At 36.5% G+C, this 21130-nt stretch overlaps 1 protein-coding gene across 1 annotated transcript in view; it reads left to right on the top strand.

Moving 5' to 3' along the window:
- DNAH6 (dynein axonemal heavy chain 6) overlaps positions 1–21130 on the top strand; it is a 291954-nt gene that overhangs the window by 224390 nt on the left and 46434 nt on the right. The window contains exons 62-63 of the mRNA XM_067703886.1: positions 3178–3313; positions 12134–12303. Of these exons, the coding sequence (XP_067559987.1) occupies positions 3178–3313; positions 12134–12303 (306 nt within the window). The remainder of the gene's footprint in view (positions 1–3177; positions 3314–12133; positions 12304–21130) is intronic.

Below are 21130 nucleotides of genomic sequence, written 5' to 3'. Positions count from 1 at the left end.
TCTAAACTCTTGGCTCTGTCTTCAATCTCGAGCCCTACCCTTGGCCCCTACAGACCTGACACCTGCATCTGTTTGCCAGTATTTGAGCCTCAGAGTAACACTGGGACATTGGACTTTGTGCTTTCATTTGACTCTCAGCACCCTGCACTCCCAGGACAAGCCCAAAGAAGACCTCTACACCAGATGGTCCTTCTTTCCTGACCCCCACCCACCCTGTATACATACATATTCTGTTAATCCTTGCTTAACACTGTCTTAACTTCATAATCACAGTTAATAGTTATATAGGGTTTTCTATGTGTTTTATGTATATCTACTCATTTATTTATTTCAGTATTCCTGTTGGATGAGTTCCTAATTTTATCTCTAGTCTGAAGATAAGTTAATTAGGCACAAAGAGATGATGTAACTCATCATGATCACACACTTATTAGGGTTTGGAACCAGGATTCAAACCCTTGCAGTCAAGTCTGTAGAGCTTGCCCTCTTACCCACCTCACTCTGTTACTATTGGTCAGTCACTCAGCTAAGCCCTTCCCGGCATTGTCACCCTTCTTCCTTCACAGTATTCTTGTTAACAGCTGTGTTTACAGGTTTTTCAAGCAAAGGCTCAGAGAGGTTAAAGACCTTTCCAGAATCACATAACTAATAATCATAAAAACACTTAACAAATGAAATAAAAGAGAACTTCTTCAACCAGATAAAGAGCATACACAAAAACCCACAGCTAACATCATACTTAATAGTGAAAGCCTGGATGCATTCCACCAAGGATCAGAAACAAGAAGGATGTTTGCTCTCACCACTTCTTTTCAACATTGTACTGGAAATTCTTGCCAGGACAGATACACAAGAAAATGAAATGAAAGGCATCCAGATTGGAAAGGAAGAAGTAAAACTATCTCTATTTGCAGATGACATGATTTTGTACATAGAAAACACTAAGGAATTTACTTAAAAAAAAAAAACTATTAGAATTAATAAACAAGCTCAGCAAGGTTGCAGGATACAGGATCAATGTACAAAATTAATTTGGATTTCTTTACATTTGCGATGAACAATATAAAGTGAAACTAACAATTCCATTTACAATGGCATCAATAATAATAAAATACTTAGAAATAAATTTAACAAAAGAAGTTCAAACTTATACTCTGAAAACTACAAAACAGGCTGAAAGAAATCAGGACCTAAATCAATAGGAAAACATCCCATGTTCATGGATTGGAGACTTAATATTGTTAGGATGGCAATACTCCACACACTGATCTACAGATTCAGTGATATCCCTATCAAAATTCTAACTGGTTTCTTTTCAGCAATTGCCAAACTGATCCTAAAATTCATACAGGATTACAAGAGATCTAAATCCCAAAGCTTACTACAAAGCAGCAGTAATCAAGACAGCAACATATTAGCATAAGGATAGACATATGGGTAAATGGAATCAATGTGAAAGTCCAGAAATAAAGCGATGAGTCTATGGTCAACTGATTTTGACAAGGATGTACTGATACATACTACAACATGAATAAACCTCGAAAACATTAAGATGTTACAGGATTTGTATTTAGAATAGATAAAGAATTCTTATGAATCCATAATAAAGACAACCCAACTTAGAAATAGCCAAAGGACCTGAATAGATATTTCTCCAAATATATACATAAGCACATGAAAAGATGTCTGACCTCATTATTTATCAGGGAAATGTAAATCAAAATGATAAGGAGATGCCATTCACACCCACTAGAATGGCTAGAATCAAAAGACAGATAATACTAAGTGTTGGTGAACATGTGGACAAATCAGAACCTTCATAAACTGCTAACAAACATGAAAAATGGTGCAACTGCTTTGGAAAACAGTCTGGCAGCTCCTCAAGCAATTAAATGTAGAATTACCACATGATCCAGCAATTCCACTCCTAGGTATATATCAAAGAGAAATGAAAACATAGGTTCACACAAAAACTTAGACATGAATATTCATAGCAGCACTATTTGTAATAGCCAAAATGGTTAAAGCAAGCCAGTCCATCAACTGATGAGCAGGTAAACAAAATGTGGTATATCCATAACAACAGAATATCATTCAATCATAAAGAGGAATGAAGTACTGATACATACCACAACATGAATAAACTTTGAAAACATTAAGCTAAGTGAAAGGAATCAGCCACAAAAGACCACATATTATAAAATTTGATTTATATGAAGTATTCAGAAGAGGCAAATGGGTAGAGACAGAAAGCAGTACCAAACTTTCAAAGTTTTGTTTCAAAGTACTAAATTTTCAAAGAACTAGTTTCAGTTTCTTAGGGCTAGAGGGCATGGGCAGATGGGAGGGGAACTGCTAAAGGATACATGGGGGTTTTTGAGGAGATGAAATGTTCTAAAATTGACTGTGGTCATGGTTACACATAACTGTGAATTTACTAAAATACATTGGATTGTATGCTTTAAATGGGTGAATTGCATGGTATATGAATTGTATCTCAATAAAGCCATTTAAAAATGTGGTATAAAACCTCAGGCAAATATTCATGAAATTTTCAAAGAACAAGTTTCAGTCTACAATCACAGCTGTTTTCCTGTCTCTTTTTAAACTGTTTAGCCACATGCAAAGGCTTCATGGAATATTGCCAGATGGCACAATACTTTTCCCAGAAATTTCTGGGAATATATGAAATGATTAGACGTATACACACTTAGCCCAGCTGGAATGAGATGTTCACTTGTCTTGCTACTGATTTTGCTATACTACTCAACTTTTCCTATCTCCTAGAGGTGAGAACATCTGGGAACTGGATTTAAAAACTAGTTCTCTAGGAAAAAATCATTAATATAAGAATATTTGAGGGGTGGGGAGAGACTGGTGTGACATATTGGAGGACAGGCTAGAAGTAGACTTTACAGATTTTATTTTAACCTTTCACCAGATCAACTGCTCTCTGCATATGTCAACATGAAAAGTTTCATCAGCTGTACTTCTGTTCAAAGGCCAACAAATAGAATTGACTCAACACCATTTCTATCTCACTATATCTTATATTTGTCCTGGGTAAATGGTTATTTTTAACATTCTATTAGAGCTTGATTTTTCACTTAGACAAGGTGAAAGCATATTCTGTGGTTGTCTTTGTGACAACTTTCTGTTCTTTCTGTCTTCTAATAGGAACGCCCACCTAAGCCTGAAGTTCCCTGGCTGCTTACTGCCATGTGGTTCGCATGCTGTGACTTAGAAGAAGAATTTCCAGTTTTTAAAGGACTTACACAATACATAGTGTTACATCCTATTTCCATACGCATAGGTAAGACGTCAAAAAGGCTCTGCTATATGGGGTTGTAAACAAGCTTGTGAATCCTAACTTTAAGGTCTCCTTTAACCTCTTCTGCAATATCAATAATTTTCACTAGGAAATGTCTTCATTATTAAGAAATTGTGAATTATTTGTTTTCCCAATTTCTTGAGTTGAATGCTTGGTCCATGAATTTTCAATATTTCATGTTTACTATTATACCCATTTTAAAAAGATGCATTTACCTCTAGGTATTGCTTTAGCTGCATCCCATACTTTTTTTTTTAACTTTTTATTGACGGATAACATACATATGGAAAAGTACACAAATCAGAATCAGCAATTTGATTATCAAAAACCGACTATACTTATGAGCCACCACCCAAGTCAAGAAATAGACCAGTACCAGCATCACAGAATCCCCTTATACTCCTTCATAGGACCCTTTCCCTTTTCCCCAGAGGTTATGCCTGCTCTAATTATAACATTTTATGTTACTTTTTCCCCAAAAGTTTTACTCTGTAGCCCTTTTGATTCTAAAAGTATACTTTTTAATTCAAACGCATTTACGATTTGGGGGTGCTATCTTTTTATTTTTTATAATTTACTTACATTGTAGAAATTATACTCATGGTTTGCATGAACTTGTTTGTAATTTATTTATACTTCAGTTTATGTAAAATGTTCCATGTGTGTCTTTTCTTGGATGCAAAAGATATGTAATCTTTTGAACTAAAGATATGTAATCTTTAGTTCAAACCTATTAATTGTGGTGTTTATTTTACTGTCTTTTATACTAAATCTGTAAGGCTCACCACTATGATTGACAATTTCTCTTTGTAATTCTGGAATTTCTCCCATTATATCTTGTGGAACTGATGCTGTTAATTATAAATGCGTTTAGGATTACTATCTTTCTAGCAAATTATTCCTTTTTTATTAAATAATATTCCCCTTTACCCTGAATAGTGCTTTTTGCCTTAAAATATATTTTCTAAGGTTAATATTGTTACAGCAGGATTATCTTCATTAGTATTCCCCCTTTATATATTTCTACACTCTTCCTCTTCAAGTCTTTTGTGTCATCGTCATGTTTTCGGTGTATCTTTAGTTGGATTTTGCTGTTTTGAGCAATGTGAGAGTCTCTCTTTTTAAACGGGCAAGTTTTAATCCAATTATTGTAAGGATGGTTATTGATCCATTTCAGTGGCTCTCAACTATGGAAGATTTTGTTCCCCAGGGGACATTCAACAACATCTGAAGACATTATTGGTTGCCATGACTGGGGTGGTGCTGCAGGTATCTAGTAGGTAGAAACCAGAGATGTGACTAAACATCCTACAATGCTCAGAACAACCCTCCACAACAAATGACCACTTGGCCCCAAATGGCAGTAGTGGCAGGGCTGAAGAATCCTGATCTATTTGGATTTACATCTATCATCTTATTTTGTAGGGATTTTTTCCATGGCAGGCTTTTTCTTTGCTTCATTTTTATTTCTTCTTTCTTGCCTTCAAGTGAATTGTCCACATTCTTTTTTTTATTTCCCCTGTACTGATTTGAAGTTCTGTGTTCTATTGCTTTTTTTTTTTTTTTTTTTTTTTGCGGTACGCGGGCCTCTCACCGCCGCAGCCCCTCCCGCCGCGGAGCACAGGCCCCAGACGCGCAGGCCCAGCGGCCATGGCCCACGGGCCCAGCCGCTCCGCGGCACGCGGGACCCTCCCGGACTGGAGCACGAACCCCTGTCCCCTGCATAGGCAGGCGGACTCCCAACCACTGCGCCTCCAGGGAAGCCCTATTGCTATTTTTAGTAATTATTCTTCTACTTCTCATATGAATGTTTATTTACCTGAATATACCTAGTAAGTGCGGTGGTTTAAAAGCTACATGAACCAGAATTTCTGGGATCCTAATATGTTCATTTGATTTCTAAATAAAGACTAGAAAAAATAAAATACTCTTCAATAAATAAATCAAATAAAAATTATGTTTCTATATTGTGGACCAGTTAAACAAGGTAGCTAGAAGTAGAACACAAAAGAAAAAATACTTATAGGAGAAGCCTAGTGATGGACAGTTAGGGACAGATCTGAAGCAAAAAAGGCTAGATGGATCCTCATAAACACAGAAGCAAAGAAAGTGGGAAGAGGTAGAGGCTGAAAGGTTAAGTAATTCTGGGAACAACTCGTCGTGTTTGGACAAAAGGCACCATGTTATTCCTGTCAACTGGGACCAAAATATTAGTAATTTAAAACAACCATCCTGCTTTCATTTGTTAACTTTCAAGGTTGATTCTGGAAATCCTGCAGAATGGTGAAGGTTTGTACATGTCATAGGATGGCTTGTGTTCTAAAACTGAGCTTTGGATCTTTGCAGGTTAAGTTTAATAATTAATTTCAATGCCACTCTTACCTTCAAAGGCTTCCTAATTGCCTCAATCTTGTGTCTTTGATGGTTTCTAAGTGCTTCATGTCCTATTAGTTGAGAGTTATAATTTTAAATTATCATGTCTTGTTAGTCAAAGCCCTGGTGATTATACCAGTAATGAGAACCTGAAGAGAAAAGAAGTCCTTTTGGAATAAGTGGTTCTACTACCTGGTCCTCAGAATAAAGCATCCACTTTCAACTAGAAAACACTGTGGTATGCTGTGCCCTGTGGTCTCATACCATGTAATTGTGTATATTTCATATAGAAATTAGAAGTCTTGCAGAGGTACATACTCCATGGCTCCAGGGCCATGGTCTTAAGTGTCACTACATTTTAAACTGTCACCAGTTCTGTGGTTGCTATTGTTAGGCCCTCAGAGGAGAGTCCCAGTAGGCCAGCTGGGGAAAGTGATTTCCTAGCCCGCCATGGAAGCCAACTATTTTGCCTCATGTTCAACCGCAGCAGCCTGTTTCATCACTAGATGGTTGTGCTGGTTTGCTGGGGGGCTTACACCGTACTGTGCTCCCTGCACCTGCAGGAATTTCTTTTTTTTTTCCTCCCATTCAGTGGGTTGCCTTTCTTTTTTTTCTTTTTTTAAAATCATTTCTTTATTTTTTTCCCATGTTCAGTATTAGTTATCTATTTTATACATATTAGTGTATATATGTCAATCCCAACCTCCCAATTCATCCCACCACCACCACTACCACCCCGCTTTCCCCACTTGTTGTCCATACATTTGTTCTCTAAATCTGTGTCTCTTTCTGCCTTGAAAACTGGTTCATCTGTACCACTTTTCTAGATTCCACATATATGCATTAATATACGATATTTGTTTTTCTCTTTCTGACTTACTTCACTCTGTATGACAGTCTCTAGGTCCATCCACGTCTCTACAAATGACCCAATTTCGTTCCTTTTTATGGCTGAGTAATATTCCATTGTGTATATGTACCACATCTTCTTTATCCATTCATCTGTCGATGGGCATTTAGCTTGCTTCCATGACCTGGCTATTGTAAATAGTGCTACAATGAACATTAGGGTGCATGTGTCTTTGGGAATTATGGTTTTCTCTGGGTATAAGCATAGGGTGGGATTGCTAGGTCACATGATAATTCTTAGTTTTTTAAAGAACCTCCATACTGTTCTCCATAGTAGCTGTATCAATTTACATTCCCACCAGCAGTGCAAGTGGCTTTTCTCCACACCCTCTCCAGCATTTGTTATTTGTAGATTTTCTGATGATGGCCATTCTAACCAGTGTGAGGTGATACCTCATTGTAGTTTTAATTTACATTTCTCTAATAATTAGTGATGTTGAGCAGCTTTTCATGTGCCTCTTGGCCATCTGTATGTCTTCTTCAGAAAGATATCTATTTAGGTCTTCTGCCCATTTTTTGATTGGGTTGTTTGTATTTTTAATATTGAGCTACATGAGCTGTTTATATATTTTGGAGATTAATCCTTTGTCTGTTGATTCCTTTGCAAATAATTTCTCCCATTCTGAGGGTTGTCTTTTCGTTCTGTTTATAGTTTCCTTTGCTGTGCAAAAGCTTTTAAGTTTCATTAGGTACCCATTTGTTTATTTTTGGTTTTATTTCCATTACTCTAGGAGGTGGGTCAAAAAAGATCTTGCTGTGATTTATGTCAAAGAGTGTTCTTCTTATGTTTTCCTCCAAGAGTTTTATAGTTTCTGGGCTTACATTTAGGTCTTTAATCCATTTTGAGTTTATTTTTGTGTATGGTGTTAGGGAGTATTCTAATTTCATTCTTTCACATGTAACTGTCCAGTTTTCCCAGCACCAGTTATTGAAGAGGCTGTCTTTTCTCCATTGTATATCCTTGCCTCCTTTGTCATAGATTAGTTGACAATAGGTGCATGGGTTTATCTCTGAGCTTTCTATCCTGCTCCATTGATCTATATTTCTGTTTTTGTGCCAGTACCATATTGTCTTGATTACTGTAGCTTTGTAGTATAGTCTGAAGTCAGGGAGTCTGATTCCTCCAGCTCCGTTTTTTTCCCTCAAGATGGCTTTGGCTATTCAGGGTCTTTTGTGTTTCCATACAAATTTTAAGATTTTTTGTTCTAGTTCTGTAAAAAATGCCATTGGTAATTTGATAAGGACTGCATTGAATCTGTATATTGCTTTGGGTAATATAGTCATTTTCACAATATTGATTCTTCCAATCCAAGAACATGGTATATCTATCCGTTTGTGTCATCTTTGATTTCCTTCATCAGTGTCTTATTGTTTTCTGAGTGCAGATATTTTACCTCCTTAGGTAGGTTTATCCCCAGGTATTTTATTCTTTTTCTTGTGATGGTGAATGGGATTGTTTGCTTAATTTCTCTTTCTGATCTTTCATTGTTAGTGTATAGCAATGCAAGAGATTTCTGTGCATTAATTTTGTATCCTGCAACTCTACCGAATTCATTGATTAGCTCTAGTAGTTTTCTGGTGACATCTTCAGTATTCTCTCTGTATAGTATCGTGTCATCTTCAAACAGTGACAGTTTTACTTCTTCTTCTCCAATTTGTATTCCTTTTATTTCTTTTTCTTCTCTGATTGCCGTGGCTAAAACTTCCAAAACTATGTTGAATAATAGTAGTGAGAGTGGACATCCTTCTCTTGTTTGTGGTCTTAGTTGAAATGCTTTCAGTTTTTCACCATTGAGAATGATGTTTGCTGTGGGTTTGTCGTATATGGCCTTTATTATGTTGAGGTAGGTTCCCTTTATGACCACTTTCTGGAGAGTTTTTATCATAAATCAGTGTTGAATTTTGTCAAAAGCTTTTTCTGCATCTATTGAGATGTGGTTTTTATTCCTTAATTTGTTAATGTGGTGTATCACACTGATTGATTTGCATATATCGAAGAATCCTTGCATCCCTGTGATAAGTCCCACTTGAACATGGTGTATGATCCTTTTAATGTGTTGTTGGATTCTGTTTGCTAGTAGTTCGTTGAGGATTTTTGCATCTATATTCATCAGTGATATTGGTCTGTAGTTTTCTTTTTTTGTAGTATATCTGTCTGGTTTTGTTATCAGGGTGATGGTGGCCTCATAGAATGAGTTTGGGAGTGTTCCTTCCTCTGAAAGTTTTTGGAAGAGTTTGAGAAGGACGGGTGTAAGCTCTTCTCTAAATGTTTGATAAAATTCACCTGTGAAGCCATCTGGTCCAGAACTTTTGTTTGCTGAAAGATTTTTAATCACAGTTTCAATTTCATTACTTGTGATTGATCTGTTCATATTTTCTATTTCTACCTGGTTCAGTCTTAGAAGCTTATACCTTTCTAAGAATTTTTCCATTTCTTCCAGGTTGTCCATTTTATTGGCATAGAGTTGCTTGTAGCAGTCTCTTATGATGCTTCATATTTCTGAAGTTTCCATTGTAATTTCTCCTTTTCATTTCTAATTGTATTGATTTGAGCCCTCTCCCTTTTTTTCTTCATGAGTCTGGCTAAAGGTTTATCAATTTTGTTTATCTTCTCAAGAAGCAGCTTTTAGTTTTATTGATCTTTGCTACTGTTTTCTTCATTTCTATTTCATTTATTTCTGCTCTGATCTTTATGATTTCTTTTCACCTACTAACTTTGGGTGTTGTTAATTCATCTTTCTCTAGTTCCTTTAGGTGTAAGATTAGATTGTTTATTTGAGATTTTTCTTGTTTCTTGAGGTAGGATTGTATTGCTATAAACTTCCCTCTTAGAGCTGCTTTTGCTGCATCCTATAGGTTTTAGATTGTTGTGTTTTCTTTGTCATTTGTCTCTAGGTTTTTTTTTATTTCCTCTTTGATTTCTTCAGTGATCTCTTGGTTTTTAGTAACATATTGTCTAATCTCCATGTGTTTGTGTTTTTAATGCTTTTTCCCTGTAATTGATTTCTAATCTCATAGTGTTGTGATTGGAAAAGTTGCTTAATATGATTTCAATTTTCTTAAATTTACCGAGGCTTGATTTGTGACCCAAGATGTGATCTATCCTGGAAAATGTTCCGTGTGCATTTGAGAAGAAAGTGTAATCTGCTGTTTTTGGATGGAATGTCCTAGAAATATCAATTAAATCTGTCTGGTCTAATGTGTCACTTAAGGCTTGTGTTTCCTTATTAACTTTCTGTCTGGATGATCTGTCCATTGGTGTAAATGAGGTGTTAAAGTCGTCCACTATTATTGTGTTACTGTTGATTTCCTCTTTTATAGCTGTTAGCATTTACCTTCTGTATTGAGGTGCCCCTATGTTGGGTGTATATATATTTATAATTGTTATATCTTCTTCTTGGATTGATCCCTTGATCATTATGTAGTGTCCTTCCTTGTCTCTTGTAACATTCTTTATTTTAAAATCTATTTTGCCTGATATGAGAATTGCTACTCCAGCTTTCTTTTGATTTCCATTTGTATGGAATATCTTTTTCCACTCCCTCGCTTTCAGTCTGTATGTGTCCCTAGGTCTGAAGTGGGTCTCTTGTAGGCAGCATATATATGGGTCTCGTTGTTGTATCCATTCAGTGAGCTTGTAACTTTTGGTTGGAGCATTTAATCCATTCACATTTAAGGTAATTATCGATATGTATGTTCCTATTACCATTTTCTTAATTGTTTGGGGTTTGTTTTTGTAGGTCCTTTTCTTCTCTTGTGTTTCCCACTTAAAGAAGTTCCTTTGGCGTTTGTTGTAGAGCTGGTTTGTGGTGCTGAATTCTCTTAACTCCTGCTTGTCTGTAAAGCTTTTGATTTCTCTGGTGAATGTGAATGAGATCCTTACTGGGTAGAGTAATCTTGGTTGTAGTTTCTTCCCTTTCATCACTTTAAATATATCATGCCACTCCCTTCTGGCTTGTAGAGTTTCTGCTGAGAAATCAGCTGTTAACCTTGTAGGAGTTCCCTTGTATGTTATTTGTCATTTTTTCCTTGTGGCTTTCAATAATTTTTCTTTGTCTTTAATTTTTATCAGTTTGATTACTATGTGTCTCGGCATGTTTCTCCTTGGGTTTATCCTGCCTGGGACTCTCTGCACTTCCTGGACTTTGGTGGCTATTTCCTTTCCCATGTTAAGAACGTTTTTGACTATAATCTCTTCAAATATTTTCTTGGGTCCTTTTTCTCTCTCTTCTCCTTCTGGGATCCCTATAATGCAAATGTTCATATGTTTAATGTTATCCCAGTGGTCTCTTAGGCTGTCTTCATTTCTTTTCATTCTTTCTTCTTTATTCGTTCCACAGCAGTCAATTCCACCTTTCTGTCTTCCAAGTCACTTATCTGTTCTTCTGCCTCAGTTATTCTTCTATTGATTCCTACTAGTGTATTTTTCACTTCAGTTATTGTATTGTTCATCTCTGTTTGTTTGTTCTTTAATTCTTCAAGGTCTTTGTTAAACATTTCTTGCATCTTCTCGATCTTTGCCTCCATTCTTTTTCCAAGGTCCTGCATCATCTTCACTATCATTATTCTGAATTCTTTTTCTGGAGGGTTGCCTATCTCCACTTAATTTAGTTGTTTTTCTGGGGTTTTATCTTGTTCCTTCAGCTGGTACACAGTCCTCTGCCTTTTCATTTTGTCTGTCTTTCTGTGAATGTGGGTTTTGTTCCACATGCTGCAGAACTGTAGTTCTTCTTGCTTCTGCTGTCTGCCCTCTCACTCTGCAGGAATTTCAATGCTAATTCTTACTACATGTTATAACCAGAGTAAGGGCTAACTAGAATCCTAAGCCTCATGTGAGATGCAAGCCCATTTCTTATAAATATTCCAGGGGGGTTGAGGGCAATGTGTTCTGTTTATTAGGGCATAAAGTTGTAGTGATGTCAATTCATATATTATTTATATGGTAAAAATTATTTATACCAGAATTTTTAATTTGCTTTATCTGTCACAGACTGACAGTTGTGTTATTTCCTATCATTAATATGTTTTTCTGCTTTTTCTTCTGCCTTCAGCAGTGATGGTTTGATGTATTTTTATGCTATTGTCTGACACATATAGGTTTATTTTATTGTGTTTTTATTATTGGGTTTGTATTTTAATTAATATAACTTGAACAATTTCATCCCATTTAATTATATTTGCCTTGAATTTTAAGATATCCAGTGTTACTCTTATCATGGCAGGTGTTTGTTTTTGCTCACATATGATTGATATATCTCTATGCATCCTTTTATTTTTAACTTCTCTGTCATTTGTTTTAGCTTTGCCTTTTGTTAAGTGGTTTGAATTCGTTTTCTGATCCAATTTTAAATTCACTATTTTTTAATTAGGTTGGGTAGGGGGAGATTAAATATATTTACATTTGTGGTAATGTAAAAAGCTAATGGTAAATGTAGAGAGTTTTTAATTACCAAATATATTTATTTAATATCAAAGTCAAAGCAACTTTAATTAAAGCATATTTTTAAATTGTGTTTCCAGGATCTTTTGAGACTTATCTTAACCCACCTGAATGCGAAGCCTATTCTAAAATAAAGGAGGATGATCAACTCATGACAACAGAAAGGGTGCCCACAAACCATAATTTTTGGTGTCCAGAATTAAGTTATTTCCATAAGCTAATTCTTATTAAATGCTGTAAAGAAGAAAAGGTAGGAGATTTTTTCATTAAAGAACTGTGTTATAATTACTTCTACTAAAGCTCACCAGCCAGTTATGATTCATGGACTGAAGTAGATTTGTTTAGAGAGTAGCAATGGCCAAGTTTGGGAGGTGGTTTGTGACTCTGTGTTATTAATAAGAAATAGAGACTTTGTTATTAATAGAACATAATGTTTTATACAGAAAATGATGAAAGATAAGGTTGGAGAGCCAGCCAGGAACCTGGTGGGTCTTCCCTGGTGTGTGCCATGGGAAACTTGTGCTCTCTGCTAGAGAGGGCAGGGATCTGCTGGACAGCATTAGCAGGGGATTGATGGGCCTTTCAGATCTTGGCAGCAATGGGAAGAAGGCATTTGAAGAGAAAAACACCATAGTTACCAAGACCAGTTTGAAGATGGTTGATGTAGTTTATATAAGAAATTACAGCAGTCTGCATAAAAAAAGAACAAAATAATGCCATTTGCAGCAAGATGGATAGACCTAGAGATTATCATACTAAGTGAGATCAGACAAAGACAAATATCATATGATATTGCTTATATGTGGAATCTAATTTTAAAAATGATACAAATGAACTTATTTACAAAACAGAAAAACTCACATATCTTGAAATCAAACTTATGGTTACCAAAGAGGGCCTGCTGTATAGCACAGGGAACTCTACTCAATATTCTGTAATAACCTATATGAGAAAAGAATCTGAAAAAGAATGGATATATATAGAGAGAGATAGGTGTATATATATATATATATATATATATATATATATATATATATAGCACTTTGCTGTACACCTGAAACTAACACAACATTGTAAATCAACTATGCTCCAATAAAAATTTTTCTTTAAGTTATGGCAAACTGAATTAGGATAGAGGTAGTAGATTAAAAAGATGGAGGGGAATGTGGAGATGGGGCAACTGTGTTGCTCCTAGTTTCTTCATGGGTGCCAAAGGGGATGGTTGTATCAACAACTAAGCAAATGTGAAAGGAAAAACATGTCAGAGAAAGATGTCACTGAGTCTGCAGTGTCCACCAGTATCAGAGTGTATAGTAGTATGGAGACCAATTAATATCTGGTTATAAAACTCTAGAGAGAGGGCTTCCCTGGTGGTGCAGTGGTTGAGAGTCCACCTGCTTATGCAGGGGATGTGGGTTCGTGCCCCGGTCTGGGAAGATCCCACATGCCGTGGAGCGGCTGGGCCTGTGAGCCATGGCCGCTGAGCCTGCGCGTCTGGACCCTGTGCTCTGCAACAGGAGAGGCCACAACAGTGAGAGGCCCGCGTACCACAAAAAAAAAAAAAAAAAAAAAAAAACTCTAGAGAGAAATATGGCTTAGAAATAGAGATTGGGGAATCATCAACATTGAGTTGGAAAGTAAAACCACAGGAGTTGTTAAAATGGTAGAGGAATAATAGAATAAGAGGACAAGTGGGCAAAGGATGAAACCCTGAGAAGCACCAACTTTGAAAGGGCAGAGAGAAAGGATGAAGAACCCATGAGAAGGAAGAGGCAGAGGGGCAAGAAGAACACCAGGAGAAAGAAGTGACGTGGAAACCAAAGAAGTATAGAGTTTCGGTACAGCAAGTTATCAACAGAATGAATGAATGGAGGATGTTCCTATGAGAAATGAGAGAAAGAAAACTCGCTGGAGAAAGCCAAAGCATAGCTGGGAAATATTGAGGCTATGCTGTAGGATTTTCTGCCATCTCTGTAGGAACACTGAAAGGCTGTGGGGTCAACCTGGGCTACCAATAATTACAATAGATGAATAGAGGATAAAAAGCCATTGAGACTGTTGGTAAAAGTAGTTCTATAAACGAGGAGAGATCTAAGAAGGAGCTTACAGACTGGGAGAAGAGGAAAAACCTTGAAAGTTTCTTTGGAAGCAAATGTAGTTGGACTAGAGGAGTAGCACAGCTAGAAGGATGGGAGAGATTGTGATCAAAGTTGAACTTAAAATTTCTGATGAGCAGTTCTAAGTGATGACAATGTCCTGAGGGTAGCCATGGGTGTGGGTGACTGAGGAAGTGATGAGATGATCTGCATTAGAGTTAGAGGTCAAGGAACTGTGGTGTTAGGGTGTGGGATGGCCTTATGGACCCTGAACCTGGGTTGTGTCACCCCAGATGGTGAGACACAGTTGATAAATCATTGGAACGGACATGAATGGAGAGGAAAGCTATGAGCAGATGGAAAGTCTTCAGTGAATATGGGACAGTGGCTACCAGGTTGGATGCTGACAAGAATGAAGGATGACTAAGTGGCAGGTGCCCCAAAGAAGAAGGAGTTTTAAAGATTAAGACATGTGCTAGAAAATTCTAGACTATAGGAAATTGTTGTTTTTTCAGGTTCTGTGTCTCTGTGTATGAGCTTAGGTTCTTTAGGTTACAACCATAGAGAGTAAACTTAATAAGTTTAAGAAAAAAATGATTTATTAAAATTAAAAGATACTGGGGGGTAGCTCATTTCCTCTTTCAAGGAAAAGCCAATTAATCACGCTTCAGGAAGAGTAATAATCTGGGCAGTTCAATGAACATAGCTCTGTAGTATTGCAATTATCAGCACTCAGCTCTCAACTATAAACTGTTCCTCTAGTTTCAAATTCTTAAGAGAGAGATTCTGATTGGTCCAGCTTGACTTAAGTTTTACCCCTGGTCCAGTCAGCTATGGATAGGGAAATTGCATCATACAGTAAAAATATGACTACTGGAAGATTTCCTGGAGAAGAGATGCTGGTCGGCTATGTCCATGCAAGATCCCACCTGCTGTGAGGCCTTGTCTCCCAGCCAGCATTCCCATTTCTCTGGTCCAGAGAAGACCAGACTCAGGAAAGACCTGAGAGTCACCTTCCAATATTTGAAGACTGGTAACTTTCTCTTAGCTTCTGTTCATAGAACATTTAACAATTACCTTGGTAAGTAATTATTGTATTCTAGGCACTGAGGCTACAATTGTGAAAAAGAAAAAATTCAAAGTCCATATTCCCATGGGCTCACATTCTAGTGAGAGAGAGGGGAAAAAAAAGAATAAAATATTTTCCATTTGCAAAAAGTTCTTGGAAGGACATGAATGGGAAGTTTCAGTAAAAGTAATAGAGTGAAAGCTAGTTTAGGGTGGGAACCAAGGAGAATCTCTTTGAAGGGGTGATATTCTCAACTTCTCATATAAATCATTTCCTGTGTCAAACCAACATCCAATTTGGTGGGGAGGTAAGGGGTGAGCAGCAGCTAGACGTGGAGTAGTACCCTGGCTGGGGAAGCCTAGCAGGGACTGGAGGGAGGGCCTACTGGGAGAAGAGGGTCCCAGAGGAGAAGGGCCCAGAAGAGCTCAGAGACAGGCCTTCAGGCTGTGGTCAGAGCTGCTGCTCATGGGAGCAAATATGAAATAAATAGAATGGGAAATGGAATCAAGCCCTGAACCGGAAGTGGGCGGAGTCACTCCCCTTGGGCACCACCTAGGCTTTGATAGAAGCAAAGGGGCTTCACAAGGGATACTTGCCCACCCTTCCCAGCCACAGGCTGCAGGTCAGCCTGAGGGCAGGGATTCTTTTTTTCACTTGGACCCTTTGAAGAATATAATGATAGTTGCAGGCCTTCTTAGAAAATGCATGAATGCTCTCCTACATATGATTTTATAATTCTAGGTTAAGAATTCCGATCTTAGGAAATGAAGTTCGTTCTCTTTCTCTCTCTCTCTCTCTCTCTCTCTCTCACACACACACACACACACACACACACACACACACACACACACTTTTTTTTTTTTTTTAACCTTTTCATCCTCTGCACCCATTTTCCCCTCTCTGGCAACCACCAATCTGTTCTCTGTATCTAGGAGTTTGTTGTTGTTGTTGCTGTTCTTAAGACTACACATATAAGAGAGGTAATATATTTATTTTTCTCTGTCTGACTTATTTCACTTAGTGTAATGCCCTCAAGGCCCATTCATGTTGTTGCAAATGGCAAGATTTCATTCTTTTTCATGCCTGAATAATATTCTATTGTGTGTGTACATATATATACCACATTTTCTTTATTCATTTATCCATTGATGGACACAGGTTGTTTCCATGACCTAGCTATTGTAAAAAGTTCTGTAGTTAACATGGGGTGCATATATCTTTTCAAGTTAGTGTGTACATTTTCTTAGCATAAAGACCCAGAATTGTGAGTGCTGGATCATACAGTAGTGCTATTTTTAATTTTTTGCAGACATAGACACTGTTTTCCATAGTGGCTGCACCAATTTACATTCCCACCAACAGTGCCCAAGGGTTCCCTTTTCTCAACATCCTCACCAACACTTATTTCTTGTCTTTTTGATAATAGTCATTTTAGCAGGTATGAAATGATATCTCATTGTGGTTTTGATTTGCACTTCCCTGATGATTAATGATGCTGAGCACCTTTTTCATGTACCTGTTGGCCATCTGTATGTCTCTTTTGGAAAAATGCCTATTCAAATCTTCTGCCTATTTTTTAATTGGATTGTTTGGGGGCTTTTTGCTATTGAGGTGCATGAGTTATTTGTATATTTTGTATATTAGCCCCTTATCAAAGATTTGCAAATATTTTCTACTATTCAATATGTTGCCTTTTCATTTTGTTGATAGTTTCTCTTGCAGTGCATAAGCTTTTTGGTATGATGTAGCCCCAATTATTTATTTTGACTTTTGTTGTTTTTGCTTTTGGTGTCAGATTCAAAAAATCATTACCAAGACCTGTGTCAAGGAGTTTACTGCATATGTTTTCTTCTAGGACTTTTATGGCTTCAAGTCTTATGTTTGAGTCCTTAATCCATTTTGAGTAAATATTTGTGTATAGTGTAACATAGTGGCTGAGTTTCATTCTTTTACATGTGACTGTCTAGTTTTCCCAACACCATTAATTGAAGAAACCATCCTTTCCCCATTTTATATTCTTGACCCGTTTGATGTAATTTAACTGACCATATATGCCTGGGTTTATTTCTGGGCTCTTTGTTCTGTTCCATTGATCTGTGTGTCTGTTGTTATGCCAATATCATACTGCTTTAATTACTTGAGCTTTGTAACATAGTTTGAAATCAGGGAGTGTGATGCCTCCAGCTCTGTTCTTCTTTCTCAAGATTGCTTTGGCTATTAGAGGTTTTTTTGCAGTTCTGTACAAACTTTAGGATTATTTATTCTAGTTCTGTGAAAAATGCCATTGGAATTTTGATAGAGATTGCACTGAATCTGCAAATTGCCTTGGGTATTGTGGACATTTTAACAATATTGATTCTCCCAACCATGAACACAGAATATCTTTCCACTTATTTGTGTCTTCTTCAATGTTTCATCATTAATGTCTTGTAGTTTTCAATATACAGGTATTTCATCTCTTGGTTAAATATATTCCTAGATATTTTATTCTTTTTAATGTAATTGTAAATGGGATTGCTTTCGTCTTTTCTCTTTCATATAGTTTGTTATTAGTATGTAAAAACACAACAGATTTTTGTGTCTTGATTTTGTATCCTGCAATATTACTGAATTCATTTATTAGTTGTAACAGTTTCTTGGTAGAGTCTTTAGTGTTTTCCATATATGACAGTATGTCATCTGCAGACAGTGACAGTTTTATTTCTTCCTTTCCAATTTGGATGTCTTTTTTTTTTTTCTTATTTAATTGCTCTGGCCAGGACTTCCAATACTATGTTGAATAAAAATAGTAAGAGTGGGCATCATTGCCTTGTTCCTGTTCTTAAAGGAAAGGCTTTTACCTTTTCACTACTGAGTATGATGTTAGCTGTGGGCTTGTCATATATGGCCTTTATTATGTTGAGGTATGTTCCCACTTTGTCGGAAGTTTTATCATAAATGTGTATTAAATTTTGTCAAATGCTTTTTCTGCATCTATTTTTTAATATTTATTATTTATTTATTTATGGCTGCTTCAGGTCTTAGTTGCATCACACAGGATTTTTTGTCACAGTGCAAGGGCTCTTCATTGTGGCACACGGGCTTCTCTCTAGTTGTGGTTCATGGGCTCCAGAGCACGTGGGCTCTGTTATTGCGGCACATGGGCTCTCTAGATGTGGCTTACAGGATCAATAGTTGTGGTGTGTGGGCTCAGTAGTTGTGGCGCATGGGCTTAGTTGCCCCACAGCATGTGGGATCTTAGTTCCCTGACCAGGGATAGAACTCGCATCCCCTGCATTGGAAGGCGGACTCTCAACCACCACACCACCAGGGAAGTGCCTTTTTCTGCATCTATTGAGGTGCCTATATGTTTTTTATCTTTCATTTTGTTAATGTGGTGTATCACAGTGACTGATTTGCAAATGTTGAACCATCCTTGCATCCCTGGAATAAGTCCCACTTGATTATGTGTATGATCCTTTTAATGTATTTTTGAACTTTGTTCGCTAATATTTCATTGAGGATTTGGCATCTTTATTCATCAAGGATATTGGTCTGTAATTTTCTTGAGGTGTCCTTGTGTCTAATGACAGTGAGCATATTTTCTTGTGTTTATTGGCTATTTGTAGAACTGTCTCTTCAGATCCTTTGCCATTTTTTAAAACTATTTGTCTTTTTCTTATGGAGTTGAAAGAGTTCTTTATATATTCTAAATAAAATTTCCTTAACAGATACATTATTTGAAAGAAAAAAAGTTCTCCCACTCTGTGGTTGTCTTCACTTTCTTTATGGTGTCCTTTGAAACACAAAATTTTTTTAATTTTTATTTTGGTGATTTCCAATTTGTTTTTCTTTTGTCACTCATCCTTTTGATGCCACATCTAAAAAGCCATTGCCTAATTCAATGTCATGAAGATTTACTCCTATGTTTTCTTTTAAGAGTTATAAAACTTTATCTCTTACATCAAGATCTTTGATCCATTTTGATTTAATTTTTATATAGTGTTAGGTAAGGAGCCAACTTGATTCTTTTGCATGTGAATATCCAGTTGTCCCAGCATCATTTGTTAAAAGACTCTTCTATCTCCATTGAATGATCTTGACACCCTTGCCAAAAATCAATTGGCCATAATTGTGAGAGTTTATTTCTAATATATCAGTTCTAGTCCATTGATCTATATGTCTACCCTTATGCCACTACTGCACTGTGTTGATTATTGTAGCTTTGTGGCAAGTTTTAAAATTGGGAAGTGTGAGTCTTCCAACTTTGCTCTTCTTTTTCAAGATTATTTTGACTATTCTGGGTCCCTTGAGTTTCCATATGAATTTAGGATCAGCTTGGAAATTTCTGAAAAGAAACCAGTCAGAATTTTGATTGGACTCTGTAGATCAATTTAGGGAGTATTTGCATCTTAACATTAAGTCTTCCAATCCATGTACATGGGGTGTTTTTCCATTTATTTAGATCTTCTTTAATTTATTCCAACAATGTTTTATAGTTCTCAGAGACTAAGTTTTGCATTTCTCTTGTTAAATTTACTTCTAAATATTTTGTTCTTTCTGTTGCTATTGTAAGTGGAATTGCATTCTTAATTTCATTGTTGGTTTTCTCACTGCTACTGTAGAGAAATAGTTGATTGCTGTATATTTTTGTATACTGCAAACCTGCTGAACTTGCTTATTCTAACAGACTTTTACTGTGTTTCATAGCATTTTCTATATACAAGATCTTGTCATCTGCAAATAGAGATGGTTTTACTTCTTCCTTCCCAATCTAGATATCTTTTATTTTATTTTCTTAACTAATTGCCCTAGTTAGAACATCCAGGACAATGTTGAAGAGAAGTAATGGCAGTGGATGTACTTGCCTTGTACCTATCTTAGGAGGAAAAGCATTCAGTTTTCACCATTAAGTATGATGTTAGCTGTGGGGTTTTCATTGATACCTCTTAACAGGTTGAGGAATTTCCCCTCTATTTCTGTTATGTTGAGTGTCTCTCAAGAGTGTTACATTATTTTATTAAATTTGTTTCTGGAGGGGGGAAATGTTACTTTATAATTTTCCTTTTATAAAAATATATTAGAATGATAGAATTGTTACCTAAAGAGACATTTTTTTTAATTTACATTGCCTGAGCTATATTGTTTTTTTCCAGATTTACTGAGATATAACTAACAAGTAACATTGTTTAAGAGGTGTAAAACATGATGATTTGATACATACATATATTGCAAAATGATTACCACAATATGGTTAATTAACACATCCATCACCTCACATAATTACCGTGTGTGTGTGTGTGTGTGTGTGTGTGTGTGTGTGTGTGTGGTGAGAACATTTCAGAATTAATCTCTTAACTTTTAAATATATAATATTGTTAACTGGAGTCACCATGCTATACATTCGAATGCTACTACTTATTCATCTTATAAGTGGAAGTTTGTACCCTTTGAAACATCTCCCCATTTCTCCCCCCTCCCAATACCCTGGCAACCAGCATTCTACTCTCTGTTTCTATGAGTTCAGCTCTGTTAGATTCCACATGTAAGTGATACCATACAGTGTTTATCTTTCTCTAATTTATTTCACTTAACATAATGTCCTCGAGGTCCATCTTTGCTATCACAAATGGCAAGATATTCCATTGTATATATTTACCAAATGTCTTTACCCATTAATCTGTGGATGCATATTTAGATTGTTTTCATGTCTTGGCTATTGTGAATAAGGCTGCAATGAATATGGGGGTGCAGATATCTCTTCAAGGTAGTGACTTCATTTCATTCAAATAAATACCCAGAAGTGGGATTACTGGATCATCTGGTAGCTATATTTTTAATTTGTTAAGGAACCTCCATTCTGTTTTCCATAGTGGCTACACCAATTTACATTCCTGCCAACAATGCAAAAGGGTTTCCTTTTATTCACCAAC

Source organism: Pseudorca crassidens, chromosome 14 (assembly GCF_039906515.1).
Source record: "Pseudorca crassidens isolate mPseCra1 chromosome 14, mPseCra1.hap1, whole genome shotgun sequence".
NCBI classification, from domain to species: domain Eukaryota; kingdom Metazoa; phylum Chordata; class Mammalia; order Artiodactyla; family Delphinidae; genus Pseudorca; species Pseudorca crassidens.
Note: the sequence above shows the minus strand (reverse complement) of the source record. Positions and strands in the feature narration are given on the sequence as shown.